Source organism: Ambystoma mexicanum, chromosome 4q, assembly GCF_040938575.1.
Source record: "Ambystoma mexicanum isolate Mex_15411 chromosome 4q, UKY_AmexF1_1, whole genome shotgun sequence".
Classification (NCBI taxonomy): Eukaryota; Metazoa; Chordata; class Amphibia; order Caudata; family Ambystomatidae; genus Ambystoma; species Ambystoma mexicanum.
Window position 1 is genome coordinate 89,362,106 of NC_090928.1, and position 20,298 is coordinate 89,382,403.

Below are 20,298 nucleotides of genomic sequence, written 5' to 3' on the forward strand. Positions count from 1 at the left end.
TGCGGGTCCCGCGAGGGAAGAAGCATGCTAACAACGGGCCCTTCATTAACGGGCCCGTTCTTAGCATGCTCCCCATTCCATTGAGCCCTATGGGGGCTCAAATAGGAATGGGGATGGTCCGGGTCCGGGTTCCCTGAATGGGGAAATACTGGGCCCTCCAAAGTCGGAATGGTCCTGTATTTCCCCATTCAGGCACCACGGACCCGGACCTGAGTTTGGAGGCAGCCATGCTCTTAATAAGGCCCTCAGTTATCATGGCTCACAGAGAACTTCATTGGCTGCCTGTGGTGGCTAGAGTTCAGTTAAAAATTCTGAATTTGGGACATAAATGCTTTTTGGGGGTTGCCCCATGTTACCTAAAGGAAAAAACTGGAGATTTATAAACCCAGTACGAGTCTGCGTTCTGAGGAGGCAAGTACTCTTAGGATTAATAGGTTTAGGAGAGCACTGGGAAATGGTCGATGCTTCCCCATTCGGGTGGTACAGGCCTGGAATGAGCTTCCATAGTTCCTGAGGAAGGAGAGTAACTACTTTATCTTCAGGAAACATCTGAAGACCAGATTATTTGTTTAGGAACGATTTCTGATCCTTTGAGTCTCTGTTCCTGGTCTGCCTGTCTGCCTGTCTCTGTCTTTCTGTGTAGCGTCTGGATGCCTGAGGGCTTTGGCGCTCTACAAATACATAGACATAGAATAGAAATCTGATTCTTCCATCTGTTTATGCGCTATAGGATGGGAATGATTCCCAATGATCTCTTGGTTGTGCTCTGCTGGAGAGAAGACTGCAGTAATATCTTTCTATTACCTACACAGGCATCATACCATTCAGACAGCCAATCAGTCGTGGGGTTCTACTTTGCATCCAGTGCTTCCCTATCAGGGTCGGACTGGGCCATAAAATGTTCTCGGGCACCAGTGAAAAAGTGGCCCACAGTTGCAAATGGAAATTCATTCCTTTTGTGACACTGCTTGAATGGTATCCAAGGGGGAATATTCTGATAAAGTGTGATGTAAATTGTGCATTTGAACACATATTTATTCAGCAAAACTGGTCAAAACAACCAGCCGCAGACGGAATTAACTAATCAATCTGGCCAAAATTGGCCAAAGAAGTGGCCCACTTTGACCAAAAAAGCTTGCCACACCAGCATTTTGTGTTTTTGGTTCGGTCATGGCCCTATTGCCTTATAGGACAGTCCGAGGCTGCTCCCTATTCGCCTTCCAGCGAGCAGTACTGCCCTTTCTGCAAACGGATTGCAAGGCGGGCATCATGCATGCTTTTTCTTCAGCATCTAGACCCAGCAGTTATCCCGCCATGGATGATCCCATGGTTTTACTCCAAATTTCTCCCAGTTCAGGAACCACCTTTGCCCATAATCCTGCGGTTTTAGCACATGTCTACACCATGTCCACAGAGTTTGCTGTCGCGCTGCCACCTTTCGGGCAATCCTCCGACATTGCAGGATCCTATATCTTCCTTTTAACCGGAACACCGTATACAATGTGAATACACGTATCGTGTACTGGTGCCAGTCTGGAGTTCATTGATATATTTCTAATTAAATGACATATTTCTTGCCACTGTGATTCATCTATCACTTGAGATACTTCTCACTCCCTTTTGGTGAGTGATGACTGAATATTAGCATGGCGGTGCCCCTGCATGCTTGAGTAGACTCTACACCCCATGCCCGTGCCTGCACTGCCCCTCGCCACCTCCTCTCCTACAGTGCACTCTTCTTGGGGCTTTGGAAAACTGGGCAAGTGTTTTTCACGGCTGCTCTCGTCCTGTGGCATGATAGTGTGTGTGTGTTATATTATGTTATGGGTATTTGTACAGCGCACGTGTGCCCGAAGGCATCATGGCGCTAAAAGCAAAGAAGCAGTAGCATATTTTATGTATTTTATTTTTTACATTTATATAGCGCACAGGCAGCCCAGGGGCATTGTGGCGCTGTTACTTGCAGCAAACTTAGTTACAATATGCATAAATTACAACATTTGAGCGCAAAGATGTAGTACATGTTATACATAAGACGAACATAATCAACATGATTATGTTGATTATACCGAGGCTTATAACAGAAGTGTCTTCAAAGTGCGATGAATGACCAAGTGGCGTCTGTGGCTCGCAGGGCTAAAGGAAGGTCATTTCAGGCTTTCGCAGCCAGCACCAAAAAGGCCCGGCCGCCAGTACCTGCCAATCTGATATGGGGGACAGATAGCAGAAAGGCAGACTGGGAGCGCAGGGTCGAGCCGGAACATACCAAGGAAACTTATCCTGGATGTATTCTGCTCCTAGCTTATCGAAAGCCCGGTGGACAATACACATAGACTTGAGGAAGCCAATTAAGCTGCCTGAGAACTGGAGACATATGGGCTCGAAAAGGGGGATGCACCACAGATCTGGTGGGAGCATTTTGGGAGTAACTGAAGCCGATTGGTAAGATACCAAGGCTGACCAAAATAGAGTGAATTACAGTAATCGGTCATGCTGAGCACCAGTGCGGCCACCACCGGGACATGATATTTGACTGGGACGTAGGGGAGCACTTTACGTAAAGTGCATAGCTTAAAATGGCTAGATTTGCAAACAGCCAGTTCTTGCTTGCTATCAGAGCTCCCCAGGTGCGGATTCCCAGTCTCCACCATGTCACGGGCATATATGGATCCCACCTGGGCACAATGCCCGATGTGTGCCAACATTTAAAACCCAATGATTGACTGCTGTGGCAGCTTAAGAATGTCGGCACATTTTCGCCATGCCTAGCGTGTGATTGCCACAGTGTTCAATTTCTTCGGATGACTCTCGGCCTCGTGTCAGGGTTGCTTCAAAGGGAACTGCCCCCTTCATTGATTGTACAGTCCACATATGATGGGGTATTCCCCCACTGAAACCAGTATTTTGCTGCGTGAGACTGTGCAGCTAAAAAATATGCGTAGATATTAGGAACTGCCACTCCCCTTTTATCAAGCGCCAGGTGTCAAGTGTCTCAACCTCACTCTGGGATGACGACCTCGCCATCTGAGCTTACTGAATGATCTATTGAGCTACTAGAAAAGGACTTTGGTAGATATACTGGAATGGCTCGGAATATGTATGGGGGCTTTGGGAAGATCACCATTCTGAATGCTGCTGTTCTTCCCATAAGGGACAGTGGGAGTTGGAAGCCCTTACTAGCTCTGCTCTGTAATTGTTTGAGGATTGGCTACAAATTATATTCATATCAAGCCTCTGTCGGTGTGGCAACTTGTACCCCTAGGTACTTAGCTGTGTTTGGGCACCATTTCAATTGGCCTTGCGTTGGTTTTTCAGCAGCCCTCTCTGTTAGCGGGGAAAATTAGTTATGTGTTCCACTTTATCGGAAGGCCTGTGCATTGTGTATAGTGTGTTATGTACTTAATGATGTGTGGTATGCTATCCGAGGGTTCGGAGGTATATAAGCAGTATAAGCAAGTACAAATACATTACATTAGACACATGGAGGTTAATTCTGTGCTGTTCCCCAGAGCAATAACGCCCACACCATGCCATTGATACCACTGAGCCGACTGGAGCTGGCCTGGGCATACAGGATTCACAGAGAGCTGCCACCAGCAGTGCAGGGATAGCAGAGAAGGAAGAAAGGAGAGGCGAGGAGGGACATGTGCTCCTGATCTTCCAATGGACAGGCACAGCCAGCCTGGCAAAATGTCTCTACATTTCCTCTTGAGCAGAAAAGGGGAGTGTTGCCCAGATCTGAGCTCTAAGGACAAAGATAGCCAGGGGTGGACTGGGCACCAAAAAAAAGCCCTGGAAATAATCTGCAAAGAGGCTCCATATTACACACTCTGAGCAAGCCCAACCCTTTCCCTATGCGAACATATCTACACAAAAGAGGCCCAGGGTGCAGAGGCCTACTTGCAAATCTCCAGAGTTCCCTATAGGTCAGTCCACCTCTGAAGATGCACTAAAGGGAGTAGCAGCCAGGAGAGTGGAGGACTTGGTCTTTCGGAAAGATAAAGAGGGAGAAGTCGTGGGGCACCCATTCTGCTTTCTCCCCCGCCAGGCCAGGCCTTCCAACCCACGGCACTCACAAACCACTTTCCTTTCGCCAGAGATAGAATGCCGGGACCCACTGCTGAGCCCATAACACTGTGTCTGATATACTCCTTAGCAGGTTTGAGGTTGTAGTGCCACCTCACCAAGGATCTCACCATCAGTAGGCCTCTGAAACATTCCACGTTATGCGCTCCTTCATGTTTACATGCCACCCACAATTCCTTTTGAATGAATGCACTTATTTAATGTTCTTCCCAACCTTGGCTTGGGCTCATGATGTTAGATTTGATGCAATGATGTTTCCCTGTGCTTTTTTCACCCACCAGTTCTATATCGGATGAACACAAACTAGATCTCTTTTGGCAATACCATAGATACTCAGCCTTGGGCACCAGTAACTCTCCTCCACCTCTAGGACCTTGCCTATTGTGATTTAGTGAGCTGAGTCAAGTCCTCCACCCTTCCAGTCAACAGAATCCAAATAGCAGGCCATGATGGTGACTGCCTTGGCGTCTTGTACACATCTAGATGTTTCTGAACCATTGGTCTACCATTACAGACATACATTAGTTGACTTCACTCTTCACTACTTGGTGGAGAGCTGTCCTTCGCGCATGGGCACCATTTAATCCGTTCAAGATCGGGATATCAGCAGGAGAACACCTTTACCTAGTAAAGGCAACACGCTTTGTTTCTAGCAGCGTATATTTTAAGAGCAATCCCCGGCAAAGTGGCAATACTTTTTTCTTAAAAACCAGAGCTAACACTAAAGCTAGCCTTACCCAGTCCGTACTTTATGATAAATGGCAGCGTGACTCTGCCCTTTATGTCCCATGGATCAGACATGTATGTGTTCAACGAATGAATGGATTGGTTATGCTTGTTTTTTTTAAAGCATTTTTCAGGTATTACATATATTTTTCCATGACATCATATTGCGGCAAGTGTTCTATATTGTTCAATGGTCGACCCCATTTGAGTCCCGGTCTCCATCTTCCTGGTGTTCAACCAGACATTTCTAAACTCTGACCAAAAATCTTTGGGACACAGCGATATTGGTGACTGGGATCGCCAGGATTCTTCCATTTTTTTAAACCATATTTATCTATTTATTTATTATACATACTGGTAAAGCCTCTCCTCGTGTTACGGGGAGCTACATCAGGCATGCATACGTGGGACAAGGTTGGTGCAAGTAAACATACCGGTGGCAGTATTGGAAAAAAGCATGGGCAGCGAGTGAACACATCTAGATTCGAATTTCAGGCAGTATTGGAAAAAACACAGGCAGCGTTTGAGCACATTTAAGTAAGGGTATGTCCAGGTACGGGGGAAGTGGATCGAAGGAGTTTGTGGTGGGAACTGACCTTGGAATAATGTAGAAGCACCATAAACCAGAGTGTCCAGATAGTGTAGAGGTCACCTCAGCCTCCCTAAGAGCGACGGGGTATAAACGGTCCCCAGACCCGGCCAGGCATTGGACAGGGGAGCAGACAGGGCCTTAGAATGTTTGCCAGCTAAAGCCTGCTGGTCCACAATAGGTCGGTTTTGTGCGGGCACCAACCAATCACTTGCAGGCAGCAGAGGGGTGAGTCCTTGGGGAGCCTCTAAGTACTCGAATGATGGCAGTGGCCATCTTGGAATTGCCGCAAGGCCGGCAAAGATGAAGGCCTGGAGTGCTATAATTTCTTTCATCCTTTTTCGGTTGGTGCCAATGAGTGTGCCCAATTTTGTACTATACAACGTTTAGCCAATACAATACATAGATAAAGCAATTTCTGTGTGATATATGCAATCCCATCATACTGACCAAGTAAACACATTGGAGGGGAAAATAGGGATGTTCGGTACTTTTTCTAGTGTTCAGCAGAACTCCTGCCAGAACACACCCACTATAGGATATTCACATAACATATGTATATAATTCACATATTCAGATCCACATCTGTGGCATCTACCTGTATTCCCACAGCCAACATCTTCAACCTAGCAGGAATATAGTGCCATCTGTTAGGTATTTTCATCTGGATTAATCGGAACACAGAGATTAGAGATACTTCCCATGATAAAGAGCACATAGACCTCCACATATCGTCTGACATTTCCGTATCTACATCTCTAGACCATTTCATGCGATTGCGGTTGGACAGGTCTGGCGTTTGGTCCATTGCCAATTTATACAATTTGCCTGTCTTTCCCTACAGTAAGTATGTATGACAAACAAGGATTTATCGGTGGCTCATCTGGAAACCCCATCCACATAGATCGAAAGGAGGATCTCTTCCGATAGCATTGTAGACGTTGAAGTGGGCTACAGCTTATGTCTGGGACTGTGTCAGGAATGGTGAGAAATGTCTCATTAATATACATATACCCCAGTGTCTGGTAGTGAGAGTGGGGGCCATTGTTTACAAATGCCTATATCTAACTTAGCGCTTAGAGAATGGTACCTCCAAAAAGGGGTTCTCTCTGCAGCAGGGATTAGTCACTGTCGTTATGGTATATAGATTTTTCCATGCTAAAATGGTGATCCGAACAAGGTCTACCAGTGGTCCATCAACATGCGGAGGGGCTAGTAGCCATGAGCGAAGGCCACTTCATTCTCCATCAAACGTTCCATTTGTGCTTACGAAGAGCCATCCTCACAGTCAAACCAAGTGACTGCATGTTGTGCTTGTGCTACAATGTAGTCAAGTTCGGGTTGGGTGCTGCAAAGCCCCCTTTCTCAAAAGGCTTATTGACATCAGACCATTTCATCTGAACGGTACAAGAGTGCCACATGAATTTCAAGTTGATCAAGTCTAGCTCCTTAATAAAGGATTGTCCTGGCCAAATTGGGATATTTTGGAATATGCATAGTAGTTTCGGTAAGACAATCGTCCATGTCATCACATTTTTTTGCGGTACCGATATAGCTTTTTTGAGAGTTGCCATTTCTATCTTCATGCCATTTGTTTCATCTTCTACAAGATCAACTCTGGATTCCACTTCAGTAGGTCTATGTTGTATTTTCTCAATTTTAGCCTTTATGCCAGTAATATTGGTTGTGATATCATACAATTTAGTGTTTATCAATGTGAATGTCTCTGTCATACTGGATACAATTATCTGGAATTCTGCAGGGGCTGATGGGGTGTTTGCTTCACTACTCCTGGAAGTCTGACCCGGTGTCATTAGTACCACTTTAGTGAAAGGTTCCATACTGCATTGTTTCTTTAAAGAGACTTTAGTCATCTTCACTGGGGGTACCTCCCTTCTATTGTAGGACGCAGTGCACTCCTATACTGCGCAGCTGTGATTGCTTTCTCCTCAGGCAGCAGGAGACAAAGCATTGACCCCCAATTCAGAGGCCCACTGAAATTTGCAGCTAGCGATATGAATACGGCACCAAGATATTGTATACACAGCTGCGTGGTGGTTTCTGCCATTACACAAATTGCAGTATTGGGCTATTATTACTGTCTCACACGTGTAAATGGATGAATAATGCCCACCACCTTTCCCTGTGACCACTGCGCTTCGCATTCACTAATGAGTTTTCTATATCTTCAGCAGTAGACGGATTGCAGTACTGAAAGTGATCCATTGTTTACTCTAGCCGATATTAGCTTCTGGTGGAGGGTAAAACATGTATCCTAGGAGGTAGGGCTGGGGAAGCAGAGCAGGAACACCTATGGAACCTATGGCACAGTACAGACGAGTGGAGATCAACCGGAACTCTGCTCCATCAGGTTGTGTTACCCGTTGTGTCGGCAGGTACAGACCGAAAGCAGATGTTCCCGGTTGGGCAGCACCGCCTCCATCCCCACAGCTGCCTTAGAGAGCACTATGCACATGTGGACATTTTAGTCGTCGTGCAACAGTGCCCCGGATTGTAATCCTGATTCAGCACTCAATTTGCACATGGTCATGAGCTGTAGGACTGATCATTTTGAATGGACTGGTAAAAAGTGATTTATTGTATTTTTTAACTGTTATACAGATTTTAAATTTTGATTAGGTTATTGATTTCATGAATTGTTTTTTCCTTTTGATTCTTTTATGGTATTATATGGAAATGTTGAACGTTTGTATGTTTGTGAAAGGTTAAGTTAACCAAATACAATAAAAAAAGTATTAAAAAAATATAAAGTAGGACTGATCATTATGGGCCTACGCAACCAGAATGCATGAAGCAATTACTTCCTTCCCGGGCCCTCCGCCTTACCTCCTTTGATCACCTCTTGCCACCATGTACTTCAAACAATTGGTTTTAGACAATGTTGGATATCTCTGTAGTTTTGGCTTAATGCTATCCAAAAGATGTAAAAGTCTTCATTCTTCTCCTCAGTTTTTTAGTATTTTTTAAAAAAATATATTTTATTATTTCAACTGTTCATCTTAATGGGGGTCATTACGACCGTGGCGTTAAGTGTTTAACGGCGCCGTAAAAGGTGTCGGCGCCGTTAAACCCTTAACGCCTGATTACGAGGTCCCTTTGTGGCTCCCGACCTTAATGGCTAGTCTGGACCAGCCGTTAAAGTAGGGACCTGCAAAGGGACTTTCAAGGTAATTACGGTACCGCAATTTGCGGTAACGTAATTACTGCCTTCCCCAGTCCCATTGAGCCCTATGGGGCAAAAATGGTAATGGGGAAGGGCCAATGGTAAATGGGGAATTACCGCCCCACCAACATTGGAATGGGGCGGTATTTCCCCATTTACCAGTGGCGGACTCGTTACAATACCAGCAGCAACCATGTTGCTAATAGCGCCATTGGTTACCGCCGGTGTTGTAATGAGGGCCAATGTCTGTTATTGCTTTGCCCGTTTGTTCACTTTTCTGCCGTCATTGCAGCTGTAGAACGTTTATGGTGAAAACACCGAAAAAACATCCTTGACGAAGAAGACAATACAAAGCTGTACTTTGCCAACATATTAGAAACCGATTGCCAAGGCTTTTCTGTGATAACACTTTGACCAAATCCAGGGATGTGCATACATGTGAAGGATTGAATTTATCTGGTTTATTATTATTTAATCCATAGGATGGGCACACATCATTTACTACAAGATCTGCATTACTGGGCACTCTTGGGAGGATGTGAGGGAGGGGCAATGCATTGGTGGGCAGTGAAAATGTTGGTGAATGCCCACAAAACTGCAAGTTGTGTAGGTTTTCCAAACTGTTTTCCAATTCAGTTCCCACACGTGTCTGTACAACTAACTTACAACTAAATTACAACTAAATGCTCGAGAAACACGTGGTAAAGTAAAGGAGGGAATGTGCACTAGCTGCTTTGATTTTCTCAGCACTAGTCATTGGAAAATATGTTTAGACATGAGGGCGCGACATCAGCATTTATTTTGTGCGTTTATGCATTGGCCAGATAACACGCATTTACTCACATATTTAGATGTAAATGCACTTTCTTTTTAAATTCGTACCTATTAAATATGCATTTGTTTAAAATCCAAAGTTATACACATGTTACATGTGGTTCAGATACCCTGCTCTGTGGGATGTAGGCCACTCCCAAGGGTATACAGACATGTTTGGGCTCACTGCACCCTTCACAGAGGAGACATATCCATTTGCATATCAGTATGGTCCCACCGACAATGGCAGTCCAGCACCAACACACCAGACAGTTCTTTTCTGAACGACTTGGCCTCTGGGTGCTGAACCTAATGGAATCTAGGTGCTAATTAAGGAGCAATCCCACTTTCTAAGACTTTTATTGGGCGGTAACTGCCCTTGCCTAATGCTCAAGGCCTGTGCGAAGGAGAGGGAACTGAGGGCCGGCACTGTATATGTTCTGTGACTCTCTGCTGTGAGGATATCATTCCAGCTCTTCTACATAAAACGAATCCCTTCATTCAAATGGGGGCTGGCCCATTACACACCAGTGAATGATACTCATTCCAGTCGTAGCCCGTTCTCTCAAAGCATGCCCGTCCGGGCCTACAGCCACATGATCTGGCTTTCACGCTAAGTAGCATCAGGGTGATCTCATTACACGTCTCCTGGCACCATTGTGAGGGAAGATGTTACCAGCAAAGATTCGGTTCGGACCCCTTTAAGGTGTGCATATCCGCGACATTGCCGACTCTACATCATTGCCCACCCCTAAGAGGTTTGAAGTCCTTATCAGGGATCAAGTCGAGGGTACACGTGGGTGGACGGAGTCTGCCCACTTTTATCAGAGGGTGGACTCAGCCCCCCCCAGCTAAAATGTGAAATATTGAATGCCTTCTTTGAATTTATGAATTCCTCTGGATCAAACCACGTCCGGTTTGCAGGCCGGACTCTTCACCACTGCACTACATAACCTGATGAAAAATAGCAAACCACTAAAGGTGAAATTTCCCATTTCAATATTGCAAATTCCAGGGAATACATTTGTATTGATTCTTGGAGTTTAAAACATGCACACCTTTTAACGTTTTCAAAAACACTATTAGAAGAAAATATCCTATCTTGGTTTTGACTGTGTGTTGATTTTATGGAAGGTAAATGCCATTCATCCTGTGTAATTTGGGTTGTTATGCAAAGCCAATTTAACGAAAGGTGCATATTTTACCTTGATATGCACATTTCTGGCGACAGTCACATCTCATTGCGTTTGTTGATGTGTCCTCCCACTTTATTTTTTAGGACTTGACCCCTGTTTATTCTCTTGAATTAAAATGCCAATTAAATTCCCCCATTGCTTTTGTCTTCCAGAATCTCTGAAGGAGCTGTGACCGGAACTGTGGCGGAACCGAGTTTACTATTTTTTCAGCTCTACACACTATGTCAAAAGGAAAACTCAGTATTAAGGCCAAAACCAATATGTTGTGCAGTGGAACTTGTGCTCAATTTAGTTCTTCTCTATAAATATAAACGTTGACGTTTACACTGTAAATATTACTTTTGAGATCTCTACCTTAAGCTGTACATATGTATGCTAGCCTTCAACTCATGAAGATCCTGTGTTTTCATATGCTGTAAATCCTTTATTTCAATAAATGCATTTGAAAGATGACTCCACGCTAGCGGACAGTGTTGAACTGCACATGACTCCTTTACATCAGGACGATGATTGTCAAAGATGGTGGACACAAGACATGTTAACTAAGGCCTCTGTTATATAACATAAACATAACATGTGCATTTGTAGAGCGCACATTCCCTCAAAGGGGTATCTTGGCGCTATTGACAGATACAGATGTTCATTGTTTCCCAACTGCACGTATTTTATCGATCTCGGAGGACCTGCCGGGATTCGAACTTGTGACCATGAGGTGAAACACAGGCCCCTGGAGTGGATGCATTAGTTCACTGAGTGACAGACCTGCCCTTATGGACCTATAAGTTAGAGACAGTCCAAGCTAGTTCTAAACATGTTAATCTTTAGGCCACAGTCATTGCTGTGAACTCCTCATGCTGTCAAGCTAATGCAAAACAAAACAACAACCAAAGGCATTCACAATGATTTGACAGCTTGAATATCCACTTTAGATTCATGTGAGCCACTTAAAAAAACAGTTTGTTAACGCGTTTGCTCAACAGCTACCACTCACTCATTGAAAGGATTTTATTTGTATAAATATTTAATATCAGACCACCGCGGCGAGCAGTACGTATTGTGCAGATATAAATGCTTTCAACTGAAGAACCACCACAGAAGCACATAAAGTGGAAGGCAAAAGTGAGACAAAAAAAGGTCTCGTAAAAAGCCAGTGGATGGTAGAAAGAAAGTATTGGAAGAAAGAGAATGGCCTCAACGGTTGAGGACTGTCTACAACTCTATTAAACCCCCTTCTGAAATTGTATACTTTGTTAACATGGCTTCAACAAATTGCAAGGGAATTATGCAAGTTGCTCAAACGGAAGTTTATTTTTCATCCCAACTTTTGACTATTACTGCAATATATAGTAGCAAGAAAAATGGCTGCGATGCAGCATTCATTTTCCCCGGCATGGCGGATGAAGGATGCTGCACCCATGATCGACTGACTAATCATTCCTTCGTGCAGGAACACATGTTCCCAGATGTTCCTAGTGAAAATCCTCTAAAGTCATCAAAATGACATATTCATTAAATTGTGTATACCTTTGCTTATGACCTAATTCCCTACATATATATTTATATATTTATATATATAAAAATATATGCGAGGTGGATCTTGGAAGATTATAATATTTTTTCAAAATGAATGTAACTTGTGAAATATGCAGACAATAAAGACATTTTATTATCACTGCAAATTCTGATGCTATGATTTCTTTGCTGAAAACACTGCCGGTATTTAATCAATATATTAACACTGACTGACATATGCATTTGTGCTATATCTAAGTTTCTATCAATGTGAGTACGAACATTCATAATGCATTATCAGTCTAAGGACACAGGGCCCGATTCATAGAAAAGTGTGCAGAAATCCCACAAGGGTCACGCGCCGAGAAGGACACTGCACAAGCCTAAGCGTAGAATAAAATATGCGTGCCTCACGTATTCATGGAATTCGCTGCGAAAAGTAATCATATTTGCAAGTCGTGCCCGGAATGCCCCCGACATGCCTCTACGCAAAGCAAACAGAGCCAGAACAGCTACCTTTGCGTGCTCCCACTGGCTCGATTACACGCACCCTTCAAACAGTGTGTGGGTTCTGCCACAAGCAGGCCTCCATCTTGGGCACCCTGCGCAGGGTCACCTGTAACTGTTGCTGGCACCCCGACAACATGTATATGAAAAATCGTAACTCAGTAATTAATTGGGAAATCTGCATGCAAACCCTCGTAAGCCGTTCTTGCACCCTACTAAACTGTGTATGCGAACCCCTAAACCCGACTTCCGATCTTACCATTGCGCAGCAATTCCATGCACGAGTGCCTGTACGCTCCCTTTGGATGGCGGATAGTATGAAAGACATGTGTGGCCAATTTCCTGTCGAGAGGTTGCATGCTCAAATCCATGGATACGCCACGTGCTGCGCAATTGTTGGCGTGTGATGGACTACCTGGGGGCTGTCCATCGTAATGCCCACTTTTTTGCATGTTCTTCCCCATTTTCTGTGTTCTGCCTCCTACTCCGCCCTCTGCGCAGGCCTCGCCCACGCTCTGCTTGATGTCTCGCGCAAGGCGCTCAACGGCTTGCAGAGACGTGCTGAGCCTGCGTGAACTCCACGCAAGTCCTGGAAAAGTACAGCGCATCTGATTCCATGAATCAAGAACACGGATTTGCTCACAGTTTGGCATGCAAGTACCCATTTTCCGTGCAGATAATTCCATGAATCGGGCCCAAAGTGTACATGCAGATTTCTTTACTAACGTTAGACTCATTTCATAAGGAAAGGTTCCAATACAGTGAATTATTCAGTGGTCCCACATTTGGTTTGGACCCGTAAGGTTTTCAGTGATGTCGATGATGCCACATGAAGTTTGGGAACAGATACTTTGGAGCTGATTCACAAAGCTATTATTCCATATGCCCCTGCACTTGAGCCCACACACGCAGCAAATGTGCCAACATGCGATTGCTCTGGTTCATAAAGGGGCCGCTCACGGATGCATACATCCAGATGCACCCACTCCCACTGCAGTAGAAGTTTTAAATCTGGTATGGGGATATGTGTCCCCTTATTTGCATCCCATAATCACAATGGGATGCATTCACAAATGTGAACTGATATCCAGGCTTCACTCTGGCTTTGATCGGAAAGGGTGCAAGGGAAGGTTCAATGGGCCTCATTACAAGTTTGCCGGTCCGGTAGTAACGGTTCCAGAAAGCTACCAGCACCATTGCTACCGGATGGCAAACTATGAGTTGTGCTCGCGGGTGCCTCTCTGTCCGCCAGGTCTGACCTGGCGGGCAGACCGGCACCCACGAGCAGAGCATGTTGGATGCACTGGAACCTTTCCGAATGGTGCCGGTGCATCCGACCTCCCCATTCCCATTGAGCCCTATGGGGCTCCAATGGAAATCGGGAGCATTTCTTTCCGACAATGACCCGGTAATTGCTCTTCACGGGTGTCTGATAAAATCGCAAGTTTGGTGGTAGTCTGCCGGTTTTCTTGGCAAGGCTACCGCCAAACTTGTAACGAGGCCCAATGCATAGGAAGGTAACTTTTTTAGCCTTCTGTGCCCTGCCTGAGCTTGGCCCCGCTGGTGCACAAGCCTCTGCTGTTCCAAATGGAGGTCACTCATTTAATTGGGTTGAAGAAATGTATCTGTTAAGTATTTGCAAGTTAACATGACTTTCTATTAAAGGTTTGCAACAAACATTGTCACTGTCATCAAAGGAAGGCTGGGGAACACTGACAGCACCAGGATTCAGCCATCCACACAGTGGTGGACTGGGAACCAAAAGAGGCAGTGGAAATAGTTTTCAAAGTGGCCCCGTGTTACATATTTCCAGCAGCACAAGTCTTTTCCCAGGAGAACATTTGGAAATAAACTGGATTACCACACAAAAGAGGCCCATGACGCAGAGACTTACTGGGAAATCTCCAGAGTTCTCTGTAGGCCAGTCCACCCCTGCCTCAACAGATGTGGTCGCAGAAAGACAATGAGCAAGTGGCAGGCGTGCATTGGACTTAGCTAACAATGGATCTTGCTGCACATCTGTCCAACCTAAATGCACAGGTCACCTCTGTGTTTAAGATGATATGCAGATTATGTTGAAGTGGACCTCTCTTCAAAGCACATCCGTCATAGTACTCCCCAATCCTTTCTGCATCCCCCGTTTGTGCCCAGAAATTGAACTTGGCAACCTTATTCAGCTGAACTCTAAAAACCGCCAATTGCCAACACACTCAATGGCAACACATCTCTCAAACATATGAGTAGTTTAAGGGATACATTAGGAACGAGTTCATGAGAGGTGCGGGCTAATAAATGTTAATGGGCCTCATTCCGAGTACGGCGCTAACCAATGGCGCTATTAACGCCTTGGTTGACGCCGTACCCGGACCGGCAGCGCCTTGGTGGATGGCGGAATTACCGCCCCATTCCAAGGTTGGCGGGGCGGTAATTCCCCAATCCCCATTTACCCTTCCCCATTCCCATTCTTGCCCCATAGGGCATAATGGGAGTGGGGAAGGCGTTAATTACGCCACCGTAAATTACGGTGGCGTAATTAACTCCATGGTCCCTTAGCGCCATGGATTTTAACACCTGCTAAAAGCAGGTGTTAAGTCCGCCATGGCGCTAAGGGACCTCGTACTCAGGCGGTAAGGGTCGGCGCTGTTTACGCCGCCGTAAAACCCTTACCGCCTGGGTCGTAATGAGGCCCAATGTGTCTAATGAGCTGAACTGAGTGTGCTCGCCAGCAGGCATACATAAATAAAGTTTGGCTTTGTAGTGCTAACTGCTTACAGTTTACTGTAATGGTCAGCTGTTCTTAGAATGAAAACAATATTTACTTTTTGTTTTCAACCCAGAAATAATCGCTAGAGAAATCATACAGATCTGTGTTGTGCTGGCCTTTCACCAAGGAAATGGCCCCTTTCACTATAAATATTGCCCAGACAGGCCGTTCAAACGACAGCCTGTCGGGGAACTGCGCATGCGTTTACTGCGTAATGAATAGGAGGCGGCAGACTGTGAGGTAAGGAGTTGGATTGGGGAATCGTATGGGTGTGGGCATGTGCTTGCGTAAGTGTGCAGGAGGGGTGCCTCGGGAATGGCAGGGCCGGTCATGGCTTTGGGAGTGTGGATCGGTGAATGTAGGTGGCGGGGATGGCCCGAATACTCCACTGGGCCTGGGGGGGAGGGAATAGGGGTTGCGGGGTGAACCCGCATTAGGAAAAGACAGGGAAGGAGGCGCTAAAAGGGAATGATGATTCCCCGCAGTGCCGAAACCAAGTCGGAAACCGGGCTTCGGTGAAAACGGGCTGCGTGGAATCATTATAGAACCTTTGCCAATTACATGGCTGCCATGAACCAGTGTTATTCTGCTCAAGTAAATTCATTCAGTCTTCAATCCTCTGACCCAAATCAGAAAAAGACTGGATGGTGGCCCCTGTCAGGTTGGCCTTTCGAGAGCTGGAATACCTACCTTTAACTCTCATTGTTTAGATATTACCAACCTCAATGGTACTCGTATAGGTGACCCTTGAGGATGGATTGCAGCATCATACACTCTTGGAATGTGGCTTGCTCAGTGGGATCCCTATAGGCACTTCAAGGGTACATGCATGACCAACGCATGATTTCAATGTAATTGGCTTTGTCCCAGCCCTACAGAGGTGCACATCTGGTATGAAATCTCACGCTAACTCAATTGCACTGTATTTATTTTAGCAACTTCAGAAGGTTGAAAGGGCGGCTTGTGCCAGCACAGGTCTGAATCTATCACCTGCAGATCTTCACAGGCGTGAACTAACCCTCTGAGATATCTCACTGCTCACTGTGCATATTGATGTGCTGTCTTATGTAAATGAAATGTACAAAAGCACAGCTGTTTCCCTTCTTTAGCTAAAACCTCTGTCCACCTTTGCCCCACCCATTATTTGATACATGTCGAAAGTAGTGCAGATTGTAGCTCAAAATGGGAGAACGTTCAGAGTGAGCCAACATTGTTCACACATCCTCTGACAGTGGAGCACTGAGAGTTTACTGGGACATATTTATGCTTCCTGTGCTGATATAACATGATCTGATGGGTAGTATTAGGCTTATAAATATGAGTTGTTGTTTTAGTTATAGATGACTGCAATCTGTTTGTTTGGGAGGCTGTGAGTTTCAAAACGTCACGATTTGTCATCATAATCTCCTCCCAAAAAAAAAAAGAAATAGTCATACGATTTTAATTGAATATCATTTCTCCTGCCCGCTATGCCAGACCATGTAAAGGACATCTTGGTGTTCAATGAAACAAGGAATGTTGCCATGGATACCATAAGGTTTGAATAACGAATTGTTGTCATAGATACAGATGAATATGTGCGTGTTTGGGAGGCTGCGAGATTTGAAGCTTATGTTATGTCACCAGAATCTCTCCACCCTAAAACATAGTGCCTTCAGGTCCTATTACTTTTAAACCCTTACAATTGATTGTTTTTAGAAATTGAATATATTGAATATTACGCCATCTTGATGTGTGAACTTGTACTTAATGAACTGGTATGTAATAATGAAATGTGAGGCTGTTCTTTTATGGTTAAAATAAGCGAATAGAAGATTTTAAAAGTGAAGTGAACAGTGAAGTGTTATGATGCAGCACTTAAAAACGGGCCTGTACACAAGTGTTTCTAGGCACTTAATATGTAATAATCCTTCTTGCCCTCTTATGATTCCAGAGCAAATATCTTTTTTATTTGTTCAATCATTTAAACAATTGAGAGTTTGAATGTTCATTCTTGATGCTAGAGGTGCTTGTGTGCGCCTATTGTTAGCAGATAGAGCTCTACTGGATGCATGTGCTGTGCACATGTGTGTTTCGGTGTGTGCATGTGTGTGTTTATGTGCGTGTATGTGTGCTTGTGTCCATTCATTTCATAAATTATCCTTGTTCTTTACTCAAAATATCTCAGTGCTAACAGCGCTACGCCTGTGTCCTGCGGTGCTATTTGCGATTGTGGAAATAGCGTTATCGCCGGAACGGGAAGCATGGTAGTGGCCATCTTTTAAAAACTGAATCCAACCTGAATCACCCACTTCCTGCAGCCATCCAAACCTGAAACACACTGGCACATGCCTAAGGAGCGGACCCGAGGGAAGGTGCCAGAGAACCGTCTGAGAAAGCCAAAATTCAAGGAGGGAGAAGTCCTCACAGATGAGGTAGTAGCCCACTGCGAGGAGCTGTATGGCAGAAGACAGTGGAAAACGACAGGCCAGTGCAACACGGCCATCTTGCTGTCCATAAGCCAGAAGGTGAATGTAGTGGGCAGTGTCCCCGTGATACAGAGGACTGCTGCAAGAGATGGAACGACCTCAGGGTCAGGGTGCATGGACTTCTCTCCCAACACAAGCAGGATTCCATGGCAACTGGCGGCAGTACCACCGAGCTCCTAGACCTGACACCGTGGTTGGAGGCGTGTAGCAGCATCCTCAACCTGGAGGGCATTGAGGGAATCAGTGGAAAGGAGGTGTGTGTCAGCAGCCAGGAGGCAGGAGGTGAGTCGACCCACTTCTCCACACAGAAAAACGAACATGCATAAATGTCAGCTTTGGAAACATTTACAAGAAACGAGTAATTCCGAACTGACCTTTGGTCATAACCATAAGTGGATTAAGTGCTTGTCCTTTCTACACACCTGCGATTGTTCATATTTATGAGATGCCAAGGAAGGTACTAGACCATCAAAGCTAGAGCCAGCATTCAGCAATTGAATTCCAAGAGCAAGATGAACTGCAACTGACTAGAAAGGCATGACATGTTTTCCCATGGGTGAAGTCAAGGAAGAAGGACATTTTGGAGCACCAGATGAGTGATACAGATTGAGCTACAGCTGTGTCTCTGAGGCTCGAATGACTTAATCGGTTGCAGTTCATGCGAGGAAGAGAGTATTGTGCCCAATATGTATGGAAACGTGTTAGGAGAAGGTCATACTAGGCAGAGGATGGCTCAGCAGTCCATCAAGCATATAGCCCCGACAGTTGATGAACCACTGTATAGGTACCAGATCACCTAATCCTCATGGCAAGGATAGAATACGATGTGAAAACACGCGTGATTCAGCCCTTGTGTTCTTGGGTCAGTTGATAGGGCTGCCTGCTGCCGATCTCACGCTATTCTCTTTCTGCATGCTGCCAGTGGAGGGGGAACATGCTCCACCTGGAGCGTGATAATTGACATAAAAGTTAACTGATAAGAAGGCATTTGGTGATATTGCAGACGGGGATACCCAGATGCCGGCAGATCAGAACACCACAAACTACCTGCAAGAAAGTGAATGCAAACATGTTATGTAGTATTCATCATAATGAACGATAAGCATGTGGAGCACTGTATTAGAACAATGCAGATCTGCATCTTCCATGCAAATGTGCATCTTTGGAAAGGTAGAACTAACAGGAGGAAAGCTGACTGTGAAGGAGCCAGTGGCGCGTACACCAGCACTTAATACAATAAGAAGAAACTCACCTTGTATGCTGCAACATTTCAATGGCAACGAGCTGGACATTGCTGGAGCCCCACTGAGTACTGGCACTGTGAAACCTAATTTTCCCGCTAGATCCTCATTACTAATGGATCATTTTTACTGTGAGGAAGAGTCGCTGTGCAAGCACCTGTCTGTGAAGACTTTCGTCTTCTGAATCGTGTTGGAATAGTACTGATGTTGGCTCTGAGGGCTGCAGTCTGTTAACCTTACCAAAGGTCCAGACCTGTGATCCTTATTTTGGAGTGGAGAGCGAGTGCTGTAGCCCAATTAGTGTGTGCTCCTCAAGACTGCTCTTCAAGAGTGTCATGAGCGCTGACTGCTCTGGCATGCTTGTGGCAGTGGGCATTGTGCTGTTAGCCCTGCGTTTTTGTAGGCACTGTGAGCTGTGAAGCCATTTTTTCATGAGCCAGTCCTGCTTGCCTGACCATGTGCCCTGTCATATGCTTGCGTCACATGCAGTGAGATTTAGCTTTCACAGGGATCATTGAGTCCTGAAGTTTACTTTAGAAATAATCGCTGACCTCAAGCCTCAACAACTTGTTGACAAGTGAGTTCTGGCAACTGAGCAGTGAGAGTGAGAGACGGTCTGTTGAGGGGTTTGAGAAAACCACCTTTAGCCGTAATGCAACGTGGTGGCCATCTTTGTTTCCACGACAACGGCATCAACACTGGTTTGAATACAAGCTCTGTTGAACACGGCGAACATCGTTCTTCTCTGCTTCAGTTTCAGAACAGGGCGCATCAACAAGGGAGTGCATTGCAGCAAGTTAAAGTGTTTGGGGAGCGGCATCTACAGTGAATCCATTCCATGTTTACAGTGTTTGGGTGTATCACAGTGACAAAGAGCACATGCAGAGGATGATTTTTCGGGATGACAGCCATTACCTCTATCTAGCAGTATATATATATATACACACACATATGTATATATACATATATATTTATTTATTTTCTCTAATCTTAAGTATATGGTATGTTTATAGGACCCGTGTAGAGTTATCCATTTATCCATCTATTCTGTGCCAATTTCTTTTAGCACGGTTTTAAATCACACGTGTTTTTGATAAAGTAACATTCTATATAGCTATTACCTATATTGTGACGGTGTATGTGTATTGTGCTGTATAGTGTGTTTTACTTTATAAACAGTTAGTGCAGGCTTTGCAAGATGCCAGGAATACC

The 20,298-nt window shown here is 45.1% G+C and overlaps 1 protein-coding gene across 1 annotated transcript in view; it reads left to right on the forward strand.

Moving 5' to 3' along the window:
* The window catches only part of VIP (vasoactive intestinal peptide), a 72,148-nt gene extending 59,875 nt beyond the window's left edge, over positions 1 to 12,273 (forward strand). Inside the window, exon 7 of the mRNA XM_069607523.1 lies at positions 10,747 to 12,273. Coding sequence (XP_069463624.1) covers positions 10,747 to 10,755 — 9 coding nt within the window. The 3' untranslated portion in view covers positions 10,756 to 12,273. The remainder of the gene's footprint in view (positions 1 to 10,746) is intronic.
* Positions 12,274 to 20,298: the final 8,025 nt, after the last annotated feature.